Source organism: Choloepus didactylus, chromosome 27, assembly GCF_015220235.1.
Source record: "Choloepus didactylus isolate mChoDid1 chromosome 27, mChoDid1.pri, whole genome shotgun sequence".
Classification (NCBI taxonomy): domain Eukaryota; kingdom Metazoa; phylum Chordata; class Mammalia; order Pilosa; family Megalonychidae; genus Choloepus; species Choloepus didactylus.
Window position 1 is genome coordinate 6,587,089 of NC_051333.1, and position 25,376 is coordinate 6,612,464.

The following is a 25,376-nucleotide window of genomic DNA, read 5'->3' on the forward strand; positions in this document are numbered from 1 at the left end:
CGCAAGGAAAAAAACATGTTTCCCACAGTGCCAGGTCCAAGCAGGGGCCCTGGAGGATGTCGCCTTACTCCTCAGCGACTTCCCCAGAAGCCCTCATTCCACACCCTTCGTCTATCCTGTGCCACCCTCTTCACTTCCCTCTCCAGGTTCCCGGACCACACCAACAGCTGCCTGCTGTTTCCCACACACGCGGGGCGTGTCTGTGCCACCTCTTCCTGAACAACACCTGGCTTCCGCTTTCAAGGCCCAAGTTCAAAGACACCTCCCCAAACGCTCCTGGACCCTTCCATAGCGGCCGTCAGCTCTGCACCCCATTTCTCAGCACACACCCATGTTGCTCTCAGACTCGCATGGATTCCTGCTAATGTCAACATCTCCCTCCATCTCCCTGGATCTCATCAATAAGGCCTCATGTCCCACAATCCCCCCCACTCCTCCCTACACCAGCCCTTCTAGTGTCCCCTGCTCTGCGCACAGATGCACATATTTCTCCTGGAAATCTAGGGGGAGGTTCCTGGGAAGATAAGTGTAGTGGGACCCAGAGAGTGTCAACAGAGACTTAGAAAACCAAGGAGACAGAGAGAGGCAGGGAGATAGAGATGCACAAATGCAAAGACTGAGAGGAACAGAGAAACACAAATTCAGGGAAAGTGGTATACATGGGGAGGCCCCATTCATGGCCAGTGAGAGATGGAGAGAGAGAACTGAGAGGTGGGAGCCTGGAAGGGAAACGTCAGCAGGGTCCAGAGCCCCGACCGTCCCAGGCAGAGGTGGATGGATGGTGACAGAGGTTTAGTCATCAGAAACTTAAATCCTTCAGAGTGCCCCAATGCCAGCTAAGTCCCAAAACCCAGAGGCAATCGCCTCTTCAAGAGCATCAACTAGATGTGTCCCCTTTGCTCATAAAGTTGACACCCCTTTTCAACATGAACGGGTTAGGGTGGTCACTGCCTGGACATCCCTAAAGATCAGGAAAGTGATTAAACTAGAAGAAGGGGTAACAACCGACAAGATGGAATTTAACAAAGGATTATGAATACTGAATCTCTATATAATTTTCTTTTTCTTAGTTGCTAGGGTATTAGAATAGCTAGAAGGAAAGAACTGAAATGGTGGAACTGTAACCTACAGCATCCTTGAAATTTTTTCTATAGCTACTTGTTAAATGGTAATTTGAAAGCTATACCTTTTTGTATATACTAGATTTCACAATAAGGAAATAACCAAAAACTATGATACTCTAACTCATAAAAACCTCAGAAATTTCCTATATATCTACTTGTTAAATCATACTTTGAAAGATATTACCTTTTTGTATATATGTTATATTTCATAATAAGGGAATAACTGAAACTGTGGAGCTGTAACCTATAATATTCTTTGAAATTTGCTCTCTAACTACTTGTTAAATTGCACTTGGAAAGTTGTCACTTTTACGTATATATGTTATATTCTGCAATTTTAAAAATGGAAAAAAAAGTATAACAAGTGCTGAGTAAACATTAGCTATTAAAAATGTTAAAATTACCCATTGTTGGATTTTTGTGTTATTTTCAATATTGCATTATAATTAAAATGCGATAAACATGTTTGTGCTAGAAAAAAAAAAAGAAAAGAAAAGGCAGTGACAGGAGGACCGTCCCACAGGGACAAAGGGAAGCTATTGATGCAGCCGCCGCCTGCACAGAGGTTGAGAAACGGAGCTGCCGGAGCACGGGGGCAAGCCGGGGCGGACAAAGCCTGATTGTTCCGGGGCCCCTTTCCCCACAGCGCCCGGGGGCAGGGGCAGAGGCGGGGGCCGGCCTGGTGACACACGCTTTCTCAGCTCTCCTCTCTCCTGGGGACACGGAGGTTGTCAGCACCCACCGCGGGACTTACGGGCAGGTGCGTGAGTCAGCTCTACCCCACTGAGCCCAGGTTGGAGCCCGCGGGTCCCTGCATCTCACGGAGAGAGCGCCTGGAGCCCTGAAGCTGGGGGTGGGGTGGGATTTGCTTGTCTGGAATGCTGGTGTTTGGGTCCTCACACCATTTCCATATCAGTGATCTGAGTCTCGGGACCCATTGCCCTCTGCTCACTCAGGAGTCCAGCCCCCAGCCCCTCCTCCCTCAGACCCAGGGGTCCAGGTCCCCAGCCCCTCCTCCCTCAGACCCAGGGGTCCAGGTCCCCAGCCCCTCCTCCCTCAGACCCAGGGGTCCAGGCCCTCAGTCCTCCTCCCTCAGACCCAGGAGTCCAGGTCCCCAGCCCCTCCTCCCTCAGACCCAGGGGTCCAGGCCCAGCCCCCTCCTCCCTCAGACCCAGGGGTCCGAGCCTCCAGCCCCTCCTCCCTCAGACCCAAGAATCCAGGCCCCAGCCCCCTCCTCGCTTAGCCCCAGGAGTCCCAACCCCAGTGCACTCAGGAACCAGGGCTCCCCTCCCTGTGGACCCGGGTCAGGGGTCATCGTCAGCAGAACTGTGGGGGCAGCAGGAATGTGCGTGGGAGACCTGGGAGAGGAGGAAAAGGGTGGGGCTCCACTCCTTCCTCAGGGACCTGTAGAGGCAGGGGTTAAAAGGAAGTGCCAGGAGCGTGTGGGGACAGGACCCGATGCTGCCAGGGAGCTCAGGTGTCCGTGCAGGTGTCTGTCCGGCAGTGGGACCTGCAGCCCTGGGACCTGCAGCCCCGCAGCCCTCCGCCGGCTCACCTGTGCAGCTCAGGGCATCCTCTGCTCTCTGGGGCCCTCCTCTCCCTGTAGCTCCCTGCATTTCTCACTCTCTCTGGCTCGCTGCCTGCCTGTGACACGGTGCTGCCCCTTCCCCAATTCAAGGACCCCTGAGCCCGTCAGCGGCCGGCCCCTGCAGGTAAGACGGTCTTGTCCTGGCTCCTGCAATGCCACCAGCCTGCAGGTGTGGGGAGAGTGCTGACGTGAGCACAGGGCCCAGGTGCAGAGGAAAATCCAAGGGGAAGGAAGGAAGTTAGGGACCCCCTGGGGCAACCTCTCCTGTTACTAAGGGGCCAACTAAAGCCCAGGGAAGTACGAAGAGTTCACCAAAATCACTGCGAGCCGCTGGGGCAGCGGGTGGGGTCCTGGGTTCTCTCTGGTGCCTGCCTTTATGGGATCTGCAGAGGGAAGTAACCAGGAGCCTTCCCTAGATGGGAAGGAAACAAGGCCAGGGTCGGGAGAGCATAGCAGGCCCGGGAGGAAGGGGAGGGAGGGGTGTTGAGTGAGTGGAGCCCCAGGTAGTGACTAATGGAGCTCTCTGCTTCCCCGCTCAGGAATAGCCATGAAGAAGCTGATTCTAACACTGGTTCTCATCACTGCAGGTGGGAAGAAGGGGGGTGGGGATGGGGGAGGCTCAGGGATATGTGGGGTTGCTGGTGGGGAAGAGACTGGACTTGGGACAGGGTCACAGGTGGGCAAGGAGGGGTAGGTTTGGAGATGGGGACAGGGATAGTTTCGGGGAGGGGATGGAGATAACTTTGATGATTGAGATGGATTGGGGGTCACCTTGGAGATACTCCTGGGGTGTCCCTGCCTCTTTTCTGACTCAGACCCTCTCTCTTTCAGCCTGGACAGAGGATCAGAATAAGCTGGTGCATGGAGACCCCTGTTCCAAGAATTCTCACCCCTTCCAAGCTGCCCTGTATACTGAAGGCCACTTGCTCTGTGGAGGGGTCCTCATTCACCCACAGTGGGTCCTCACCGCTGCCCACTGCAAAAACACGTGAGTCACTAAGCCGTGCATAGGGAGAGGTTGCACTTAGACCCTGGAGGTATCTGGAATGTTCTAAAAAAGGAAGTTGCCAGTTTATAGGAGGATTCAGCGTGGTGGGATATAAGGTAGGAGAGTGGGTGGGATGAGATCACATGGGGGCACCAATGCAGCTGAGGATCTCAGGCTTTATCCTGAGGGCACTGGGGAGCCATGGGAGAGTTTTGAGCAAAGGAGTGACTCTGATTCATTTCATAAATATTTATCAAACACCTATCATGTGCCCGGCACAGTTCTGGGCACTGGGAATTCCGTACCTGCCAACAAAAACCCCCGTCTTGACACTGCAGAGCTCTACCATTTAATGCAGCAGCCGCGAGTCGCTAGCTACATTTAAATTAATTGCAATGTAAAACATTAAAAAGGCACAAGCGCTATTTCAAGTCAGAGGGCGCAGATATGGAACATCCCCATCATGAAGGAATGTTCTGTTGGACAGCACTGGTAGGGAAGGAAGAGAGACAAAAACCAATAAACATTTACAGTGTCAGATGGCAATGATAGGCTCTAGGGGAAGAGAAAGCAGGCAGAAGAGGCTGGAATTGTCTGTTCAGACGGTGTTTGCATTTCAGTTGGGTGGCAAGGGAAGGCCTCACTGAGAAGGCAGCTTTTGAAGGATGCAAGGGAGTGAGCCTCCTGGATTTGTGGGACAAGGAGAGGGAAGCTGGCAGAGGGAAGCCCCAGTGCAAACCCTGGGCTAGGGGCATGGCTGCTGTATTCAGGAAAGGCTGGAGCAGAAGGAGAGAAGGGGACAGAGGGGGGAGATGAGGTCTGAGAGGTGATGAGGGCAGGGTGGGTGGAGCCTTATGGACCACCGGGAGAGATTCAGCTTTTTTTTTTTTTCTTTCACTTTTCATTTTGAAATAATTTCAAACTTACAGGACATTTGCAATAACAATACAAACCCCATACAGAAAACACCAACATATCCCATCTCCTAGATACCGAGATCTGTCCATTTTAACATTTGCCACCTTTGTCGGATCTATCTGTCTATCTGTCTGTATCTATATCCATTTCTGAACATTTGAGAGCAGGTTGCACGCATCATTTCCTACAAACAGGGTATGCATGCATGCAACGACCTTAAGTGCAGCTATCAAATTCAAGAAATTTAACGTTGACATAAAGCTTGTAGTCCATATTCCAATTTTTTTCATGTCCCAATAATGTCCTCTTGAGCCTTTTCTCCTCTATTCTTAGATCCCACCCAGTATGACATACTGCATTTAATTATTATTCTCTCTTTCTTTGTTTTTTAATTGTGAAAACATACACAGCATAAACCTTCCCATCCCAACCCCTCCCAAGAATATCATTCGGTGGGATTTATCACATTCAGAGTGTGGCAGTTCCCTCACTTTCTGTTGCTAGAACTTTCCCGACACCCCAAACAGAACCCTACACTCATTTTGCATTAACTCCCCGTTCCCCCTGCCCCCACCCCTGGTAACCTGTACTTCACTTTCTGTCTCTATGAGTTTGCATGTTCTTTGATATTTTCTTTATGGAGTTTTTGTTTGTTTGTTTTTTTTTTTGCCATGGAACTTAAATTTAACATCCTCAGTCTATAACAATTTCCTTTGATTAGATACAAGCTTAATTTCAATAGCACACATAAACTATGTTCCTGTACCCCTCTGTCCCCCCACCTTTATGCATTCTTGTCACAAATTACATATTTATACATTGAGTCCAAAACCATTGATTTATCATTACATTTTATGCATTTGCCTCTTAGATTGTAGGAAGTAAAAAGTGTCATTACAAACCAAAAATACAATAGGACTGATATTTATATTTACCCATGTCATTATCTTTACTGGAGATCTTTATTTCTTCATGTGGCTTCAGCCAATTGTTTCGTGTCCTTTCCTTTCAGCCTGCAGAACTCCCTTTAGCATCTCTGGTACAACCAGTCTAGTGGTGACGAGCTTCCTCAGCCTTTGTTTATCCGGAAATGTCTTAATTGCCCCCTCATTTTTGAAAGACAGTCTTGCCAGATAAGAGTTGTTGGTTGGCAGTTTTTTGCTTTCAGCACTTTAAATATGTCTTCCCTCTGCCTTCTTGCTACCACGGTTTCTGATGAGAAATCAGCATTTAAGTTTTAGACGCTCCCTTCTGTGTCACATGTTGCTTCTCCCTTGCAGCTTTCAGAATTCTCTTTGTCTTCGGCCTTTCACAGCTTGATTATAACATGGCACAGTGTGGATCTATTTGGGTTTCTCTTGTTTGGAGTCCGGTGAGCATCTTGGACATGCATATTCATGTCTTTTGTTAAATTTGGGACTTTTCAGCCATTTTTTTTAAATATCTCTCTGCCCCTTTCTTTCTTCTCAACCTGGGATTACCAAAATGTGTCCCACAGGTTCCTCAGGCTGTTTACATTTCTTTATTTTTATCTCCTTCTGCTCCTCACACTGGATGATTTCAATTGTCTTATCTTCAAGATTCTTCCTTCTGCCAGCTCCGGTCTGCTGCTGAACCCCTCTAGGGAATTTTTTATTTCTGTTAATGGGGTCTTCTGCTCTGTTTGATTCCTTTCCATAATTTCTATCTCTTTATTGACACTCTTTGTGTTCATCTATCACTTTCCTGACTTCCTTTAGCTCTTTCGGCATATTTAGGATCATTTTTTAAAAGTCTTTGTCTGGTATGTCCCAGGTCTGATCCTCCTCTCTGATGATGATGCTTTAATCTTCTCCTTTGCCTGGGCACTTGCCTCTTGTTTCTTTGCATGTTTTGTATTCTTTTGTTGAAACCTGGACGTTTTGATATCTTAATGTGTTATTGGTGGAATTTAGACTCTGAGGCATCTGTTCTTTCCACTTGTTTCCAGCTAGTGTTATGACAGAGCTTTCCTTGAAGGCCAGGAGTTAACAAATAAATAAAAGAAGGAAAAAAAAAAAGAAAACACCTTTCCCAATCTTTGCAGATTGACACTTGCTAGCAATCTCCTTCAGGGCTTATCCATATAATGAATTTAGAGAATAGTTCAGAGCCAAAGCATACGGGCCTCCCTGATCCTTTCTGCCCATGCATCTTGACTTGGGCAGGTGCTTTTCATCCTAGGAATGCCCCTATTTACCCAGTTCCAAATGTTCCTCTTCCCTAGGAGATGGTTTCCTCACAGTCCCAGGCGCTGCACTGTAAGCCCCACAGCCAGCAGTCCCTTGCCCCCAAGCAGCCACTTGACTTCTCTCCCACAGAGCTCTGTGAGCACTGTCTGCACACAGGGCAAGTTCTGGGATGGTGAGTCTCTCAGGTCACCACCAGACAGATTGGGCCAGACGCACAAGCTCCCAGCATGTGCAGGAGAGCTACTGTTGCCAAGCTGGTGAGGGGCGAGGGAGGGGTCAGCCAAGGTGCCATGAGGTCCCACCACTTTTGAGTGGCCTTATTCTTGATTCAGTGTTCACCCTGTTTCTGCAGCCCTTTACCTGTTTTCTGGAGCTTTGAGAAAGATGTTCCTGCCAGCTCTTGCTGGTCGTTCTAAGCTTCTTTGGGGGCCTGAGACGTCTCTCTCCGCCGTCTTGAATGGGGTGGGACCTGAACTTTGGCTTTTATTCTGAGAGAAACAGGAGCCATGGGAGAGCTCCGAGCAGAGAAGAGACAGACTGACTTACATTTTTGAAATTATCTCTGTCTGCTGTATGGAGGATGGACTGTAGGGGCAAAGGCAGAAGCAGGAAGTCCAATGAGGAGATGAGGCTATGGTCCAGGTGAGGGCTGTTGAAGGTTGGGACAAGAGGGTAGTGGTGGAGAGGGTGAGAAGTCAGATTCTGTATATACTTTGAAGGGAGAGCCAAAAGGATTACTGGCAGCTTGGGTGTGAAGGCATGAAATAGAGTCAAGAACAGCCCCTAGGTTTTTCCCTGAGCCACTGGAAGGATGGAATGGCCATTTACTGAGCTGGGGAAGACTGCGGGAGGAGCAGGTTGGATGCTTTATGGTGCTCCGCACCACCCTCCAGTCCCTCTGGAGCCTCAGCTGCAGCCCCAGAGCCCCAGGTGAGACTTAGCTCTTCTCCTCTCCAGGAATCTTCAGGTCTTCCTGGGGAAACACAACCTTCAGCAAAGGGAGAGTTCCCAGCAGCAGAGCTCTGTGGTCAAGACTGTGATCCACCCAGGCTACAACGCGGCCACCCATGACCAGGATATCATGCTGTTGTACCTGAAACATCCAGTCACACTCTCTGAACACATCCAGCCCCTGCCCCTGGAGAGGGACTGCTCGGCTGACAACACCAACTGCCACATCCTGGGCTGGGGCAAGACAGCAGATGGTCAGTAGTGGGAGCATGACAGCAGAGCAGGGCAATGGGTGATGGGCCGGGAGAGTGGGCCAGTGGGTGATGGGCTGGAGGAGTGGGCCGGTGGGTGATGGGCCAGGGGGAGTAGGCCAGTGGAAGAGTCCTAGAGGTCAACTGGAACAACCAACAAAGGTGGGACCAATGGAAGAGAGACAAGTAGAGACAAGACTTAAGAGAAAGGGGAAACCAGTAAGAAATGAGGATTTTCAGAGAAGGCAGGGTTAATGAGGAAGACAGGTCAATTGGAGGAAGAGTGATGGAAAGAATGACCAATCAGGAGGGAGGGATGATGGAGATGGGTTTAAGAATGAGTGACAGATAGGATGAGAGAAACCAATGGTAAATAGGGACCAATGGGGAGGATTTATAGTGGATGGAAGATCACTGCAGGGGCACGAGGTGGGGGAACTTATGGAGAAACCAGGCGGGAGTGTAGGAAATTCAGGGAGGGTGGGGTATAGTGTGAGCCTGGTCCGTCCCTCTGCAGGTGATTTCCCCGACACCATCCAGTGTGCGGTGGTCCACCTGGTGCCCCGTGGAGAGTGTGAGCAGGCCTACCCCCACCAGATCACTGAAAACATGGTGTGCGCTGGGGATAAGAAGCTTGGGAAGGACTCCTGCCAGGTGAGGCAACCAGGACCTGCCAGGTGCATGGCTGGGACAGACACATGAAAACGCAGCCAGAGTCAGGAGTGGGGAGGGGAGGCACACAGACCAAAATGGGCTTTACAGAGACACGTGGAGACCATCGGAGGCAGGAAAAGGGGGCAAGACTCCATCGGACAGACAGAGACACAGCTGGGGTCAGGTGGGGGCACAGCCAGCAGAGAGGAAGAAATGCAGAGAGCAAGAGGGAGGGGGCCATGGTGCTGTGAGGGGTCAGATCTTCCTCAAACAGGCTCCCACATGTCCTACCCGGAGACAACCAAGCTCTGGAGGGGAGGGACCCTACCTGGGGAGAGAAGGGGACGCCATCCCACTCCAAACATTGCCAACTTGGGTTTCCCCCAAGTTCTGCTGAAGCTGAGTCCAAGACATTGAAGGGCACACAGATACCAGCCAAGAGGGAGAGGGAGACACAGAGAGACACAGAAACAGACAGAGTAGTGCAAAGAAAGAGCAGATGGGAGGCAGAGGAAGGACAGGCAGACAAGCATCTTTCCTGAGACCGTCCTCAGGAAAGAGGTAGAGCGGTGCGCCTGCGGAGAGTGTAACTGTTCTCTGCTTGGGTCTCTCTTTTCCTGTTTCCCCTCCTCCCTCCCCTGTGTTTTATTGTAGTTCATCTTCCCTGTATCTCCCTGCCGCCCTTTTGGTGCCACTGGCTATTTTGCCAGAACCTTTAGATATGTTTTTTGCACCACGACCACCCTCTCATTTTCCTGCTCTCGCTCTCTCCCCTCTCTCTCTTTTCCCCTCCTTTCTCCCCTCCTCTTCCTCCTCCCCCATCTTCTTCTTCCTCTCCTCCTCCTTCTCCTGCTGTCCCTCCCCCTCTTTCTTCTCTCCCTCTCTCTCCCTCTGCACGTCTGCTCTCTCCACACCTTTCACACTCCATTCTTAACTTCTGTCTGTTCCTTTCTCATTCTTCCTCTTCGCCTCCTTGGATCGTGGGTTCATGCTTCTGTTTCCTCACATGCTTGTATCTCCTTCAGCTTCTCTCCTTCTTCGTTCATCTGTGACTTTGTGTGTCATACTGCCTGTCTGTCTCTCTGTCCCTGAGTTTTGCTCTCAATCTCTGAGTTTCTCTCTCTCTCTCTCTCTCTCTCATCTCTGTGTCTCCTTCTGTCTGTCTTTGCCTCTTTGTCTTTCCCTCTTTCTCTGGGTTTCTGAATGTAACTCTCCCTCTTTCCCACAGGGTGATTCTGGGGGACCCTTGGTTTGTGGAGACCGTCTCCGGGGTCTTGTATCATGGGGTAATGTCCCTTGTGGATCAAAGGAGAAGCCAGGCGTCTATACCAATGTCTGCAGATATGTCAACTGGATCCGAAAAACTATTCAGGCCAAGTGACTCTCCCATGTGACACCCAACTCTCGCCCCACAAACCCACTGGCAGGCTCCAGAATATCTATTACCAATTCCTTCCCATTCCTCCCCACCTGCCCAGGTTTGATCCTTGATGCTTAAGGATCCCAGCTCTGCCACTTACTAGCTGTGTACCCTGGAGAAATGTTTTCATACATTGTGTAGATTTTCTCACCTGTAAAATAGTTAATAATAGTAGTTTCTTTGTAAGAGGGTCACTGTGCTAGAAGGATTCAAGGCTTCAAATGTGCACACATCTCAAATGCCTAATAAAGAGTGGATTTTATTATTGATAGTGCCTTTTGCTTTTATCCCCCTTCTGCCCCTCTGAAACCCTGAGATGCTTATTTCTCCTTTCCTGCCCAGTTGAAGTTTCCTGTCCTCCAAGGAGACATCCTTGAGGCCTCCAGCTTGTGCAAACCCCCTGGGGATGTCTCTCTCCCCTACACCCCACTCTAGGAGCAAAAGCAGGGAAGTGAGAGGGTCTGGGGACCACTGCGTGTGGACAAGATAGGAGCAGAGAAGATGGGAGAGGATGGCAGGGACCAGACTCCAAAAGGACCTTGAATGCCAGGCTGAGAGGCTGGGACTTTCTCCTGAGGGCACTGGGGAGCCATGGGAGGAGTGTGAGCAAGGGAGCAGCAGGGTCATCTCTGGGGCCGTGTGTGGGATGGACCAGAGAGGAGGCTGGGGAGGAGGTTGAGGTGATGGTTCAGGGGGAGAAGATGAGGGCTGAGCTGGAGTCAGGGCCAGGAGGGCTGGAAAAGAGAGGCTGGGGGTGAGTTCACCAAGTGCAGAAGGCTGGATGGATGGTGTTGTCAAAGAGGAAACAATATGGAAAAAGCCTGGAGGCCTGAGGACACTTGGGGTGCCCCAGAGACGGCCAGTCATTCAGGATGGTGGAGGTTGGGGTGGGAGGTGGGAGGAGTGGGTGACTCCGCTGGAAATATAGGTCAATGGAAGGTGATGCCAGGCTCGAGTGGCAGGCAGACAACTTGTACTTGATCCTGAAGGCACCATGACAGCTTGAGAAATGGAAAGCTCTCACAGGGTCCATTCAAAGGTAGGTGGATGGGAAAGATGCAGGGGAGACTGGAGGTCTTGTAGAAATGAGGCTAGCTGGTAGGCAGAGCCTGGAAAGGACCCGGACCTCTAAGTGCTTTCTGGGGTTCCCCCTTTCCTCACCCCAGCCCCCACCATGTGCACCACACACCAAACCAATACACACACCTCTGCCCCCAAACCCCAGGCCTGTCCCCATCCCCAGAGAGTCCTCCTGTTCTTACAACACCCAATGTACCCCCTCTGAGGAAGACAGAAAAGCATCTAAGCCAGGAGTCCTCCCAAGGAGGCAGGTGGGGCAGAAAGAGACGAAAGAGAGCCGACATGGGGGCAGGGGTTAGGAACAGAGAAATATTTAGGAACAGGGAGAATCAAAGATGATAATCCATTTATTTAACAGATATATTGCAAACTTCATTCGCCAGCACTGATCAGAATAGGTTGGAAGTTGTGCTGGTTTGAATCTATTATGTACCCCCAGAAAAGCCATGTACTTTTAATCCAATCTTGAGGGGGCAGACCTACTGTGGATGGGACCTGTCGATTAGATTGTTCCCATGGAGATGTGACCCCGCCCATTCAAGGTGAGTCTCAGTTAGTCTACTTTAATCTTTAAGAGAGCTCACGGGGAGAGAGAGGGCCCAGAGAAGCTAAGATATGTAATTCGGAGTTCCCCCCTGGGGAAGCTGAAAGAGACGCTAAGACAGAAGCTCAGGGACATTTTAGAGAAAGCCACGGAAACCAGAAGCTAAACCGGGAGAGGCCCAGCAGACCGCGGCCATGCACCTTCCCATGTGGCAGAGGAACCCCAGACGCCATTGGCCTTTCTTCAGAGAAGGTATCGTCCTTTTGGTGCCTAATTGGGGTGTGTTCATGGCATTAAATCTGTAAATTTGTGAACTAATAAACCCCCATTATAAAAGCAAATCCATTTCTGGTATATTGCATTTTGGCAGCTTTAGCAAACCAGAACAGAAATTATTAAACAAGAGGAGCTATCCAAAGTCAATTGTGTGTCCTTTTACCATATCAGAGTTATGAGGTCCAAAGACAGAGCGAGTATATGAAAGAGCAGTACCCCTCAATTTCAAAGGTCTTATGTGCTGGAAAGAAAGCACACTGACGTGGCTTAAGAACCAAAGAAATTGTGAACTTTTATCAAGGGGCATCATGGGAAGGCTGGTTGACTTTTGCAAATAGATGGAAATACTAAGTTAAGTGAATGACCTGGGTCCTCCTTGATTGGCTCTCTCTACACCAGCTACCTATACAAGTTTACAATAAATAGGGCCAAGAAATTCATCAGGGTCACCAGGAGGAATACAATCAATGTTCAAATCAAAATTAATTTCAGTTAATTGAGAGGGAATTGTCTTCCTGAATGGATAATAATAATGGTGACCACATAATAATGGTGATGACGATGATGATGGTACACTTATTTAGCACCTGTCAGTCATTGCTTTAAGTGACTTACACACAATAACTCATTTAATCCCCCCAGCAAGCCTGAGAGAAAACTGAGGCACAGAGAAGGCCAATGGTTTGGCCAAGGTCACACAGCAAATAGGAGGCTGAATCAGGATTTGAATGCAGGTGAGCTGGTGCCAGAGTCTGGGTTCACAGCCTGTCTGCTATACTGAAGTCTTCTTTCAATTCTGACATGTTTTAGAATTGAGCATTGAAATGTTCAAAGATCCAACTCTTAATATGAATAATTGTTTGACATGGAAGTTCTGTGCATTTGATATTTAAGCTCTGTGCTTGTATGCTTAAGAGAATTTGACCTATTGTAGCAACAGCCTTGTGACTCCAGCTTGAAATATGCAGTTGATTTGAGATTTTTAAGTTGGAATTATACCAAGTTTATAACCAGTATTCGAATCTTTGAAAGAATAAAACACTGACAGTTATGTTATATTTATAATTATAATATAAAAGTTGTATCTATAACTATAATTTATTTAGGTGTATAAGCTTACATATATTTAGATATATAAATATATTTAGATTTATCAACTTGCATATAAAGTTACAAATATATTTAGATTATAAACTTACTTCAATACTGAAGGATTTGTCTAAAAATTGAAGAACTTCCAGAAGAGATTGTACGTATTGGTTTTAGACATGTAGTTGAAAATGTTTGAAGGCATTTAATTGGGACCAAACATCACTTTAAAGACCCCATAAAAGCAACTGTTAATTTTGAAGTCCCCATAAAAACAACTGTTAAGACATATCTAGAGGAAAAGGTTTACAAAGTGAACTTAAAAGACTTGGGAAGAAGTAAGTTGCTGGATTTGTCAGTTTAATGCATGAAATTTTTATTTCCATAGTCAAAGCAAACCTTGAATAGTTTTTTTATTTTCTTGTGCACAAAAACCACCCCCAAGGACTCAAAAGCCACTTGTTTAATGGGTGCTGGTTTATAGAGGTGAGCAAGACGGCCTTGTCCCTGTCTTCAGGGAATGTGAGCTCAATGGAGGGCAGTGTCTTTAGGCATCTTGGACTTTGTCAGATTTTTTGTGGCTGGAACTGAGCCTGGCACACAGTAGGGGCTCAACAAACTTGTGTTGAACAAACCTTTGGTGCTTACATCCTAATGGGAACAGGGATGTGCAGAAACATTAGAGACAGGTGCAGAGAGATGAAATTGGGGGCAGAGAGAGAGAAAGCAGATCCAGAGTGGAAAAGAGGCCGAGAAAAGGAGCCCCAGGAGAGGGTTCCAGGAGAGGGAAGCCACCTTTCGGCCTCCCCACCCAATGTCCCATTTCCCAAAGGCCCAGGAGCACCCGCCCCCTTTTCTGACCTCTTTCCTCATCCACAGATGGCCCTGCCCAATTCTCTCCCACGCCTGGCTCCGTCAGCCTGGCCGAGGCATCTGTGGTACCAGACTGCAACCCTGCCCCTTTCCACATTTTGACCTGGCTCCAGGGCATGGGGCAGGAGAGGGGCCTGCAGGGTCCCTCTGTGAAGTGGCCTGAGTCTGTTTTGCCCAAAATGCAGAGCAGGGGAGACAGAGAGACAGAAGGACTCAGAGATACAGATACTAAGAGCCAGTGCTGCACAGAGAGAGGGAAGGGAGAGAGAAAGAGGTGGAAAGAGAGAGGAAGAGAAGGATAGCGTCACAGAAGCAGAAACAGAGAAAGAAAGAGACTAAGAAGGATGAGAGTCACGGAGAAAAGAGACCTAACATCAAGAGACAGAGAAGGAAATATACAGAGAAATTAAAAGAGAATCACAGGGTCCCATAGAGAGGCACCAGGAAACTTTTGGGGGAGATAGGTCCATTTTCTTAACTGTGGTGATGGTCTGATGGGTATATTATATAAACATACACACACTCACCTCAAAATCCATCAAATTGTGCATTTTAAATATGCACAGTTTATTGTAGCTCAGTTATACCTCAATAAAGTTGTAAAAAAAAAAATAAAGCAGAAAGGAAATAAGGGCAAATAAAGGCTTGAGAATTCTAAGGTACACTTAACAAATACAGCATTTCAGAACCATTAAAAGGAGAGAATCACAGAGATACACATAAACCTCAAAAACAAAATGGGAGAGAAAAAGGAAGGCAGAGACTCATGGAAACGGAGAGAAAGAAACGGGAATCCAAAGATAGAGAGGGTGGGGGGAGAGAGACCAAAAAGAAAAAAAACATAGTTAGTGGGTACCACGTACCGAAAGAGACTTAGAAAGTTCGCAGGGGGGTGATTCCACAGGGAGATGGAAAGGTAGAAGGGTTTGGAAACAGAGACAAAGTTGGAAAGAGAAAAAAGTTGGAGAGGGGACAGAGAGGGGTGGAATGAGCGTCAGGTACAGAGAAGAAAGGGAAAAAAAAAAAAATCCTTGAACCAAGAGGGACCCAGCGTTGGCGAGGGGACTGGTGGGGATGGGGGAGGGGAGGGCCTGCCCTCTGAGACCCCTCTCCATCCTCCGGGCCAGCGGCCAGGGAGCCATGGCATTCCGAACTGGGCGGGGGGTGCTCTGGGGCGGAGGTGAGGGGAGGCAGCTGGAGGTGTTGCTAAGGCCCGGCAGGGCGCCTCACCACCCCGGAATGCGCCCCGGGGGACAGTGGGTGGTTATAACCCAGGCCCGGTGCCTGCGAGCCCAGGAGGAAGCAGCGGCAGCCCGGTGCGGGTCTCAGTCCTAAGCCCGCAGGCTGAGCTGGGAGAGGGCGCCCACTACCACCGCCCCGGGGGACGCGGCTGGTGAGTGAGGCCTGGGTGGGGGGGGCCTCAGTAGGCAGTGGGGGGAGATCTCTCTCTCTCTCGATCTCTCTCGATCTCTCTCTCCCCTTCCCTCCTGAACGCTGTCTTTCCTGGGTCTCAACTCAGCACCGATGGTGGGGAGGTGGCTCCTAGGCCCTCTCTGCCCGGGGGAAATGGGGCAGGGGAGAGGAGAGTGCGCTCAGGGCTCCCTGACTCACCTGTGCCTCCTCCCGCCCCAGGTGCAGTGACCATGGCTAAAGCGGGACGCTTCTGGGTGCCCTGCGCCCTGATCGCAGCCCTAATCCTGGGGTTCACAGGTAACCAGAACCCCCGCATGTGCGCGCCCTGGTGGGAGACGGTCCCTGAGGCTCTGGGCGCCCGACCCCGGGGGAGGGGAGGGGAGGGGGTGGGGACGACTCCGGGCGACAGAGCAGGGCTCCGGGACTGGGCGACCGAGGTCCGCGGCTGACTCTGGGCTCGTGTGATTTTGCTATGTGAGGGGCCGTGGGACTTTATGCGGCTGCGTCGGGAACTGCTGCTGCTGAGGCCGGGTGCTCGCGGGGGCGCTGGGGCTTCTGTCACGTGTGTTTGAGACGGTGCGTGTGTTTGAGACGGTGCGTGTGCTTGCGTGTGTGCGGGTGACTGGATGCGGTGGCGTTTGTGATTGTTTATACATGGCCTTATCCTATGTGTGTGTATGTGGCGTTTCTCACGTCAAGGAACTGTCTGCTGCTATTGGCACTGCCCTTTGAGGCTGTGTGCGATTGTGTGATTGGGTGCGGGTGCATTTAAGACTGGGTGTGCCTCTCGGCTGTCCTGGGTGATTGCACGTGTCCCCGTGGGGACTACTGCTTGTGTGGCTCCGAATATGGCTGTTTGGCTTTGTGTGGTTGCAGGTATCCAGGCTTCCTGGCCCTCTATCATGAGATAGTGTGTAACAAAAAGTGGTTACCACCACGAAGATGCGGGGCTGTGCGATTACAGGTAGCTGTTTGTGATGGCACTGTTGCAGCTGCTGATTGTGTGGCTGCTTGAGGTTCTAGGTCTAAGTGATGGACTGTGACTGTGTGTTTTGGGGGCCTGCTCTGTGATCGCTGCTGTGTGTATGAGACTGTGCAGGTTTGTGCTGGAGTTTTCCCATCCCTGCCTCGAGGGCTTGAGTGTGCAGAAATGGCTGTGGCTATGAGAAGGCCACTGTGTGAGTGTAGGTCGCTAGGTCCCCATGCTGGATCTGAGCATCCAAATGTCCCAAGTGTAATCTTGTCGTTGTGTAACCATCAATGTGCTCGTGTGCAGAAGTGTGTGTGGCAAGCAGCTGCACATCCACACAGGTGGCCGTGGGTGTGGCACAGACACTGTGAGTGGGTGGGACACTGTAAGGCCACCTGCATCTACAACTGCCCCTGCGTGTGTGCACCTGAGGACCCACAAGACGGAGCTGTGCGTGTAGCTGTCCCCGTGGAGATCGTGGGCCTCTAACCACCGCATGCATCTCTGCGTGACAGTGGCTGTGTGTGCTTCTCTGAGGCTGCATGTGCACGAAGGTTGAGCCAGGACTTGGCTTCTCTGGGTCATTTTTCCCGTTTGCTAATGCTGCCGTTTTGCAAAACACCAGAAATGGATTGGCTCTTATAAAGGGGGTTTATTTGTTTACAAAGTTAAAGTCTTAAGGCCATAAAGTGTCCAAGGTAAGGCATCAACAACAGGGTACCTTCAGTGAAGGATGGCCAATGGCGACCAAAAACCTCCGTTAGCTGGGAAGACACGAGGCTGGCACCCGCTTGCTCCCAGCTTACATTTCAAAATGGCATTCTCCAAAATGTCAGTGTCAGCTTCCAATGGCTGTCTTCAAAATGTCTCCATAAGTTGCAGCTATCTCCAAAATGTCACTCTCAGTTGCTCTCAGGTCCTTCTGTCTGTGAACTCCTTCTGTCTGAGCTCTTACAATACGGCTCTAGTAAACTAATCAAGGCGCACGCTGAATGGGTGGGGCCAGGCCTCCATGGAAATTATCTAATCAGAGTTATCACCTACAGTTGGGTGGGTCATATCTGCATGGAAACAACCTAATCCAAATGTTCCAACCTATTCAACACTAATACGTCTGCCCCCACAAGATCGCATCAAAGATAAAGGCATTTGCGGGGACATAATACATCCAAACTGGCACAGTCGTGAATAAGCAGGTGGATCAATGAATGGACTCTGGGGTGGCTGGTGACTGAGTCGGGCGGGTCCGTGCGTGGGAAGCGGGTGATGACAGGAGGATTCAGAACGGCGTCTGTGTCGGAGGATTCAGACAACCAGCCTGGCTCACACAACCTCGCTCACTCCACCCCTTCTCCTCAACCTCCCCCCAGGCCTTGGTGTGTCTGGCCCTGACCCCGGTCAGGCCCTGCTACCCCCATCTCAGGGTCTGCCGCTTCCAGGCCTGACCCCCACTCACTGAAGCCGGACCCCGTTTCCCGAGCTAGGACACACCCCTAAAGCTCAGGCGCATCCCCAGGCTCCACCCCCTAAGCCGTGGTTCCTCCACTGAGGTTGCCCAAGAATCCTGAACTCAAATTTTACCCTCTAGCCACACCCAGGAATCTTGGAAGTCCAGAGTCCAGTCTCGAGACCTGAAACCTGGCTTTGCCCCCCGCCTTGATCTTTGCGGTCCCTCCTCTAGATCTCTGGCCCCGCCCTTAAGCCCAGGCCCCGCCCCCTTGGGCCCTAGCCCCCCCTGGGACATCCTCTTTTGCCTCCGAGCCACGCCCCCGAACCCCAAGCTCCTCCCCCCGTCCGAGCCCCGCCTCTGAGCCCCGCCTCTCCCACGCGATGTCCCCAGAGCCCGTTCGCGCCAGCGAGAATGACGCCTGCGAAAGCCCCTCTGCCCCCGGGACCTCTGGGCGCAGCCGGGACCTCGGCGACGCGGCCGCGGATGACACCCAGCCGGAGGACGGCAGCAGCAGCCGCATCATTAACGGGTCCGACTGCGGGCGGCGCTCCCGGCCTTGGCAGGCGGCGCTGCTGCTGCGGCCGAACCTCCTCTACTGCGGGGCGGTGCTGGTGGCCCCGCAGTGGCTGCTCACGGCCGCGCACTGCTGGAAGCGGTGAGGGGGCTCCCAGGCCGGGGCTGGACAGGGGCCAGGGGAGGGCGCGTGGGTCGGCGATGAGGGAGGAGGAGGTGGAGTTGGGAATAGGTTTAAGCACGGAGTTGGGGAGGGCGCTGTGTTGCGGAATGGGAGTTAGAGTAGCCACGGGTTGGATTTTGGGTTTGGGTTTGGGATGAAGATGGAATTGGGGTTGGGGTTGTCTCTAGAATTGGCGATGGGGGTGGGGAAGAGAATGGAGGTAGAGTAAGAGTTAGGGATGGAGATGGGGGTGGCTGGACTTGGCGTTAGGAACCCAAGTGTTGACTGGGTGGTGGGGAAACGATTATGGCTGGGGTTAGAGTTGGGTTTGGAGATGGGATGGGTTGGAGGTGAGAAATACAGATATAGATGGTTTGGGTTGGGATTAGGTTTGACTCCTAGAACTGTGAGTGGGTGGGCATTGGAAGGGAGTAGGGAGAAAGAGGGGGTTGGGATTGAGAATAGATGTGGTGTTGAGAATGGGGTTCTGGTCAAAGTGATGGATGGTGCTGGGGACACTTGGATTTGGGTTGGGAAAACATATGTTGATGGTTTGGGGTCAGAGTTGGGAACGAGATGGGGATGGGTTTGGAGTAGTGGTTGGGGTTAGAGCTGGTATTGGATCAGGGTTGATGGAGATTCTTCCTCAGGATTTTCAGCATTCGCCTGGGCCACCCCTCCCGGTCACCCATGTACGAAGCTGGGCAGCAGCTCTTCATGGGGGTCAAATCCATCCCCCACCCCAGCTACTCCCGCCCTGGCCACTCCAACGACCTCATGCTCATCAAGATGAACAGAAGAGTCCGTGAGACTGTGGATGTCAGGCCCATTAACATCTCCTCCCAATGTCCGACCGCTGGGACCAGGTGCACCGTGTCTGGCTGGGGAACAACCAGCAGCCCCCAGAGTGAGCACCCCAGCCCCAGGCCAGGCGTGCCTTCTCCCTCTTCCTCTCCCTCTCCCCCTCCCTGCACCGCCCTGCCTTTCCCCACTTCTTATATGGCCCCGCTCTGCATGTCTCTGTTTGGCAGCGAACTTCCCCGGTGTGCTGCAGTGCTTGAATATCACCGTGCTAAGTGACCAACAATGCAGGCGAGCCTACCCAAACCAGATCGACCGCACCATGTTCTGTGCAGGGGACCAGGCTGGCAGAGATTCCTGCCAGGTGAGGCCTCGAGACGTCCCTATTTACTCAGCAGATACCAACTGAGGGCTGGTGGTGTAACCTGGAACTGTGATGAGGCTCCAGGGAGGATCAAAGCAATAAAGACCCCTGAACTCCTTGCTTTCATGGAGCTGGTATTTCAGAGCAGCTCTGTCCAATAGAAATATGTCAGCCACACATGGGCATTAAATTTTTTTTCTAGCAGCCACATTAAAAGAGCAAAGGAAACAGGTGGAATTAATTTTAATAATACATTTTATTTAATTCAATATATCCAAATACCATCACTTCAAAATGTATTTAATATGAAACAATGATGAATGAGATATTTTACTTTCTTTGCTTCATATGATGTCTTTGAAAGCCAGGGTGCATTTTATACTGGCAGTGTATCTTAATTTGGACTAGCTGTGTTTCCAGTGATCAGTAGCCATGTGTGGTTAATGGCTACTGTATTAGATGGCAAAGGTCTTGAAGGAGAGATCAGGGCTGTTCTGTATGATTGTGCAGGTTGTGTACTATATAAACATACCACATCTAAGGGGATACCCTTCACATAACAGACTTCATAGATTTGTCTATTTATTTTGGCAAATTTCAGGCAGATGGCAGGTAAGTGTCTTGTCCCAACCAAAGCAGTATAATAGGACAGTTTTCCAACAAACACCAGTGAGACATCATAAGGAAGGAAAACAAACCATGTTGGGCATTTCAAAAAGAGAATATTTAATATGGAGGATTGGTTGCAAAGTTGTTGATAGGGCTGGAGGAGCAAAAAGGTAAATATATACATGCATAAAGTTAACACCTATGGTCAGGAAACTGCACAGATAGGCTAATTTAAAAGAGTGGTAAGGGGTGTGCAGAAAATAAAACATGGTAACCTAGAGCTTCTCTTCTCATGGAAGTAATGCCTGTGGGGGAAGACAGAAATTAAACTGTTACAAGGGACCAGTACTCTCCTCTGTACCCAGACCCCCATGGGTTTTAGAGGGAGGTAAATTAACAAACCCTCTGCTTGGCAGAATGTACATGGCATCAGTGGTTTGGGCAGCAGCACTTAAGTCCTATTCTAATCACTGTGCAAAGCTCTCCCAAAGATTTTAAAGACCTGACCATTGCAGAAACTTCCCAGGTCCCCCAATTTCATCTCTGTCCCCACTTGACACTGTAAGCACACACAGCTGGATGTGGGAGAGAGGGGTGGAATGGCAGAGGGATTTTTATCAGAAGCAAGGACATTTAATTCGAATTCCAGCATTTTAAACCATTTAGCATTGCTGTAGCCAAAGGTAGTACCTTGTCTTTGCAGATGTCAAGTTTCTATTTATACCCAAGTATGCTCTGGATGTGGCTGTTAAAAGATAAAGCAAGAAATAATTATTGTTATAATAATATAGTAATAATAGCAGCTAATTGCCAGACACTATTTTAAGCAGCTTACATGGATCAACTTATTAATTCATTTAACCATTATTAGTAGTCCCATTTTATAGACAATGAACTGGAGGCTCATAGCTGGTAAGTAACTTCCTTCAAAAGAAAGAAGAGGGATACTAAACAAAAACAAAAAAATTAGAAAAATTAAACCATAAGAAAGCTGACATTTAGATGTCCAGACAGCTGAGCTCTTCTTCCTTGAGACTGTGTGTTCTAATGGAGACCAAAGCCAGTTTCTTAAAATTAATACCAGGTTATACGTGGGGTTATTCATATTTTGAATACCATAAATAAAAAAGGACAGTAAAGGGTGGTGAATATTACTATAGAAGGGTAATCACAGAACTGAAGGGAATTAAGGACAAGCAACCCAAATTAGTCCAAGGCAGTGGAGGTAATTCTGCACAGCACCCTGCTGGGGGCACTTGCCAATGTCTGGAGACATGTTTGGTTGTCTCATTTGGGGAGGGTGCGACTGGCATCTGGTGGTAGAGGGTGGAAACGCTGCTCAACACCCCACGATGCAGGACACCCCCCCACAGCCCCTCAGAATGAAGAATCATCCAGCCCAAAATGTCAGCTGTGATTGAGGTTGAGAGACCCCGGTCCAGGGGCAGGAATTGAAAGTGAGGTTTAAGTACAGGACAGATTGCATCCAGGGTGGGGCGAGGGACGAGGAAGGGAGGAAGGATGGGAGGGTCCAGAAGGAGGAAGAATGCATTCAGAGGCTGCAGGGGAGAGAGACAGACAGACAGGCAGAGGGAACCACAATGAGGGAGACAGACAGAGCCAGGGAGCCGAGACAAAGCAAGGGGGCATTGAGCAGAAGGATCATAGATCCCAGGAAATGATGCTGTTTGGGGAAAAGAGAAGCTGAGAGCCGAGGTTGGGGACTGGATAAGAGACACAAATGGGGTTTCTAAAGGGCAGACTTGGGGTGCAATGTCAATAACACTCTCCCTCTTTGTCTCCCCCTTTTTCCTTTCACCCCGTGTCTCCAATTTGTTCTTTGTCTGGGTCTCTTCATCTCTGGACTTTCTATCTTGGTCTGCTCCATCTCCCTGTCTTTCTGGGCCTCTCACATCTCCCTCCTACCATCACCCCCCTCTGGGCCTCCCTTTTTCCCCCACAGGGCGACTCCGGGGGCCCCGTGGTCTGCAACGGCCGCCTGCAGGGCCTCGTGTCTTGGGGAGACATTCCCTGTGGCCAGCCCAACAAACCCGGCGTCTACACCAACCTCTGCCAATTCACCAAGTGGATCCAGGACACCATCAGGTCTAACTAACAAGCCCGCCCGGGGACAGCCTTCTGACAGCTCCCCCAGCAAGCCCCCACCACTATGGGATCACTTTTTCCAGACTCTGGTTCCTTCCTGAGGATGTTTGGCTCTTCAGCCCCCTCCCCCATGTCTCCTGGGAGCAGGAACCCCCTTCTCCAACATACCCCGTCTCTCTCGCTGGATCCTGGGGGGGAGTTCCCAGAATGGCCAGGGCAGGGGCTGCGTCTCAGCCTCCCCACCAGAACTTCCTTCTCCAGGCCCCAGAGGGGTGCATCCCTTCTCTACAGCTGTGACCCCAGTCAGGCCTGAGAAATAAAGTGTTCAGGGAGAAGTGGGTCCCGTGTGTGGTCTTCTCCTTGCCACACGCACTGAATTGATCGCCGGGTGATCTGAACCAATCACTTCTCCCCTCCAGGTTATTGCGTTGCAAGAAACAGAGTCCCACTCAAGCCACTTTTCATTTTATGAACAAATATTGATCTAGGGGCTAATTTTGACCAGGTACTGGGGATACAGCAGTTGGCAAAACAGACAAAAGTTCCTGAGTCACATTGCTCAGATTCTACTAGGGGGACAAGCACAGAGAGATAAATGAAGATATTCTACAATAACCGTGTAAGTGACACGAATAAAACGAGAATAAGGGCAGGAGGACAGAGGACCACTGGGGCGGGAGTTCTATTTATACTGTGGGGCAGAATAATGTTCCCCAAAGAGTCCAGGTCCTCATCCCTGGATTCTGTCCAGGCAAAAGGAACTCAGCAGATGAGATGAAGGTAAAGATCTTGGGATGGAAAGATTATCCCAGATTATCTGGGTGGACCCAAGGTATTCACCGGGGTCCTTGTAAGAGGGAATAGGAGGGAAGGAGTGAAAGAGACTGGAAGATGCTGTGCCACTGGCTTTGAAGATGGAGGAAGGGGCTATGAGCTAAGGGATGCAGGTAGCCTCTAGAAGCTGGAACAGGCCAGGAAACAGATTCTCCCCCAGAGACTCCAGAAGGGATGCAGTCCTGCTCACAGCTGGATTTTAGCGCAGTGAGACCCATTTTGGACTTCTGACCTTCAGGACTGAAAGAGAATAAATATGTGTTGTTTTCAGCCACAAATGTAACTCGTTACAGAAGTCACAGGAAATTAATACAAGGAGCCTCTCTGGGGAGCTGGCATTTGAGCTGAGACATACAGGATGAAATGTGACTATCTGTGCAACTAGCTAGTGGCCCACGATTCAGATGCAGAGAACAACAAGGGCAGGGTCTGAGATGAGTCTGGGCATTTTTCAGGAACTATACCTGGAGGAGAGGGAGAGTGTGGGAGACTGGAAGCAGAGCTCATCTGTTTCTTTTACCTAAGAGAATGGGAGTTCATTGGAGGGTTTTAAGCCAGATATTGATATGATCTGATTTCTTGGCTGAGACTATCATTCTGACTCGCACAGGAAACAAAATGGAGCTGCTTATTGGTGAGAATAGAAAAGGGAGGCAGGTTATGAAAAGAATACCTGTGAATTGAAATTGGAAAATGTCAAGACAGAAGCAGCTGCCTGTGGGAAAGCTTGCCCACCCCATCCCACCCCCACCATGATCTTTGCTCAGGGTTTCTCTCTTCCGATTTTCTCCAGAGGCACCCTCTGAGGCCTTATCCTGTCAGCTGCCCAAGGCTTACCATATATCCTCCTGCCTTCCCCCTGCTAACAGGATCCAATTACTGGTTTTGCTTAGTTCACAGTTCCAAGAAAGAGAAATCTGGTAGGATACCTTTAGACTCCGTGTCTAATCAGCTGTGGCCAAAGAAGGCACAGATGCATCATACGACATGGATCCTCCAAACAACTCCTTGCCGATAGCAGGTGGCAAGGCAATGCTCCTAAGAAGTTTTGGCATGGCAGTCAGTGAAGTGGACACACCCACAGACATGGGTTTTAGTCTTCAGCACCTTCTGAGTGACCTCCATAAAGTCCTTCACTCTCCCCAGACCTCAGTTTCTCCATCCATAAAATGGGAAGATTGGGATGTAACGATCTCCACGTGCCAACTCAGCCCTGAGATTCTTGGGGTGCACAAGGTAAGAAAGCCACACCAGTGACTACATTGAAACAGAACACTCTAGAAAAGGAATTACATTAGAGAATTCTATCAGCAACAAAACACCCAACCAAAAGTGGCTTAAGTAATAAAGAAATTTATTATTTCACGTAACTTTTTAGTTTCTCAGGTGCTAAAACAAATACATACAATGGGTTGGCGTAACAGAAGGAATTTATTGGTCCGCGATTTCAGAGGCTGGTATCTTCTGGTTGGCCAGCAATCTTGGGGATTCCTTGGCTTTTCCATCACATGGCCATGCACATGGTGGCATCTTCTCCTTTGTCTTCTGGGTTCCATTGACGTCCAGCTTCTGGCTGTTTCTCTGTGTTCATTTCATTTCATTAGAAGAGCTTCAGCCATATGGGATTAAGGTCCATCCTCATTCAGTTTGGGCACCTTCACTAATAACCTCTTCAAAGGTCCTACTTAAAATGGGTTCACACCCACAGGACCAGGGTGGAACCTGAACAGGCCTTTTATGGCGGACATGATTCAATCCCCAACACATATCAAGAAGTGCAAAGAGAAAGCAGTAACGTGGCTGGTGTGATGCATAAATGACACCAGATTCTTTCTATCATTTTTCTCTACTATCCTCTGCACTCATTCATTCACTCATTCATTCAGTGGTGATTTGTTGAGCACTTATGATGAATCAGGCATTGTTCTAGGCACTTAGGATAGTGTAATAAACAAAGCTGATGAAAACTCTGTCTTCCTGGAGTTTACACTCTAGTAGGGGGAAGAAAACATGTTGGCATTTTCTTGCAGGCTTGTAGCCTTGTGGTTATAAAATAGCTGCCACAGTTCCAGGCATCACATCCTCACACAATCATGACAAAAGGCAGGAGGGAGAGTTTCTCCTGGCAGAGCTCTTTTCATTGGGAAAGAAATTCTTTCCCAGAATCCAGCTGTTCCAGTTTGCTAA

General features: G+C 49.8%; 2 protein-coding genes across 4 annotated transcripts; both read left to right on the forward strand.

The window, feature by feature from the left end:
* The first annotated feature begins 1,731 nt into the window (after positions 1-1,731).
* On the forward strand, positions 1,732-10,373 carry LOC119521261 (kallikrein-6-like). Of its 3 annotated transcripts, none has more exons than XM_037819346.1 (7): positions 1,732-1,884; positions 2,731-2,836; positions 3,252-3,299; positions 3,544-3,700; positions 7,786-8,033; positions 8,548-8,684; positions 9,913-10,373. In XM_037819346.1, exons 3-7 carry the CDS (start codon positions 3,260-3,262, stop codon positions 10,063-10,065), a joined length of 735 nt encoding a protein of 244 aa, XP_037675274.1. In that variant the 5' UTR covers positions 1,732-1,884; positions 2,731-2,836; positions 3,252-3,259; the 3' UTR covers positions 10,066-10,373. The 3 variants fall into 3 exon arrangements, with proteins under 3 accessions (XP_037675274.1, XP_037675276.1, XP_037675275.1); XM_037819347.1 differs by having other exon boundaries at positions 1,827-1,884; positions 2,803-2,836; XM_037819348.1 differs by lacking the exon at positions 2,731-2,836 and having other exon boundaries at positions 1,777-1,884.
* Positions 10,374-15,609: 5,236 nt separating this feature from the next.
* On the forward strand, positions 15,610-22,640 carry LOC119521269 (kallikrein-5-like). The gene is made up of 5 exons (XM_037819358.1): positions 15,610-15,676; positions 18,190-18,454; positions 19,126-19,382; positions 19,507-19,640; positions 22,213-22,640. The coding sequence occupies exons 1-5, from the start codon at positions 15,610-15,612 to the stop codon at positions 22,363-22,365; spliced, it is 876 nt and encodes a 291-aa protein (XP_037675286.1). The 3' UTR covers positions 22,366-22,640.
* The last annotated feature ends 2,736 nt before the right edge of the window (positions 22,641-25,376 follow it).

Excerpts from the sequence above, each read along its gene's own strand:
- LOC119521261 (XM_037819346.1), top strand. The coding sequence starts at position 3,260 with ATGAAGAAGCTGATTCTAACACTGGTTCTCATCACTGCAG. Across the intron at positions 3,300-3,543 it reads ACTGGTTCTCATCACTGCAG|CCTGGACAGAGGATCAGAAT; the intron begins GTGGGAAGAAGG and ends TCTCTCTTTCAG. Across the intron at positions 8,685-9,912 it reads TTGGGAAGGACTCCTGCCAG|GGTGATTCTGGGGGACCCTT; the intron begins GTGAGGCAACCA and ends TCTTTCCCACAG.
- LOC119521269 (XM_037819358.1), top strand. The coding sequence starts at position 15,610 with ATGGCTAAAGCGGGACGCTTCTGGGTGCCCTGCGCCCTGATCGCAGCC. Across the intron at positions 15,677-18,189 it reads CCTAATCCTGGGGTTCACAG|AGCCCGTTCGCGCCAGCGAG; the intron begins GTAACCAGAACC and ends CGATGTCCCCAG. Across the intron at positions 19,383-19,506 it reads AACAACCAGCAGCCCCCAGA|CGAACTTCCCCGGTGTGCTG; the intron begins GTGAGCACCCCA and ends TCTGTTTGGCAG.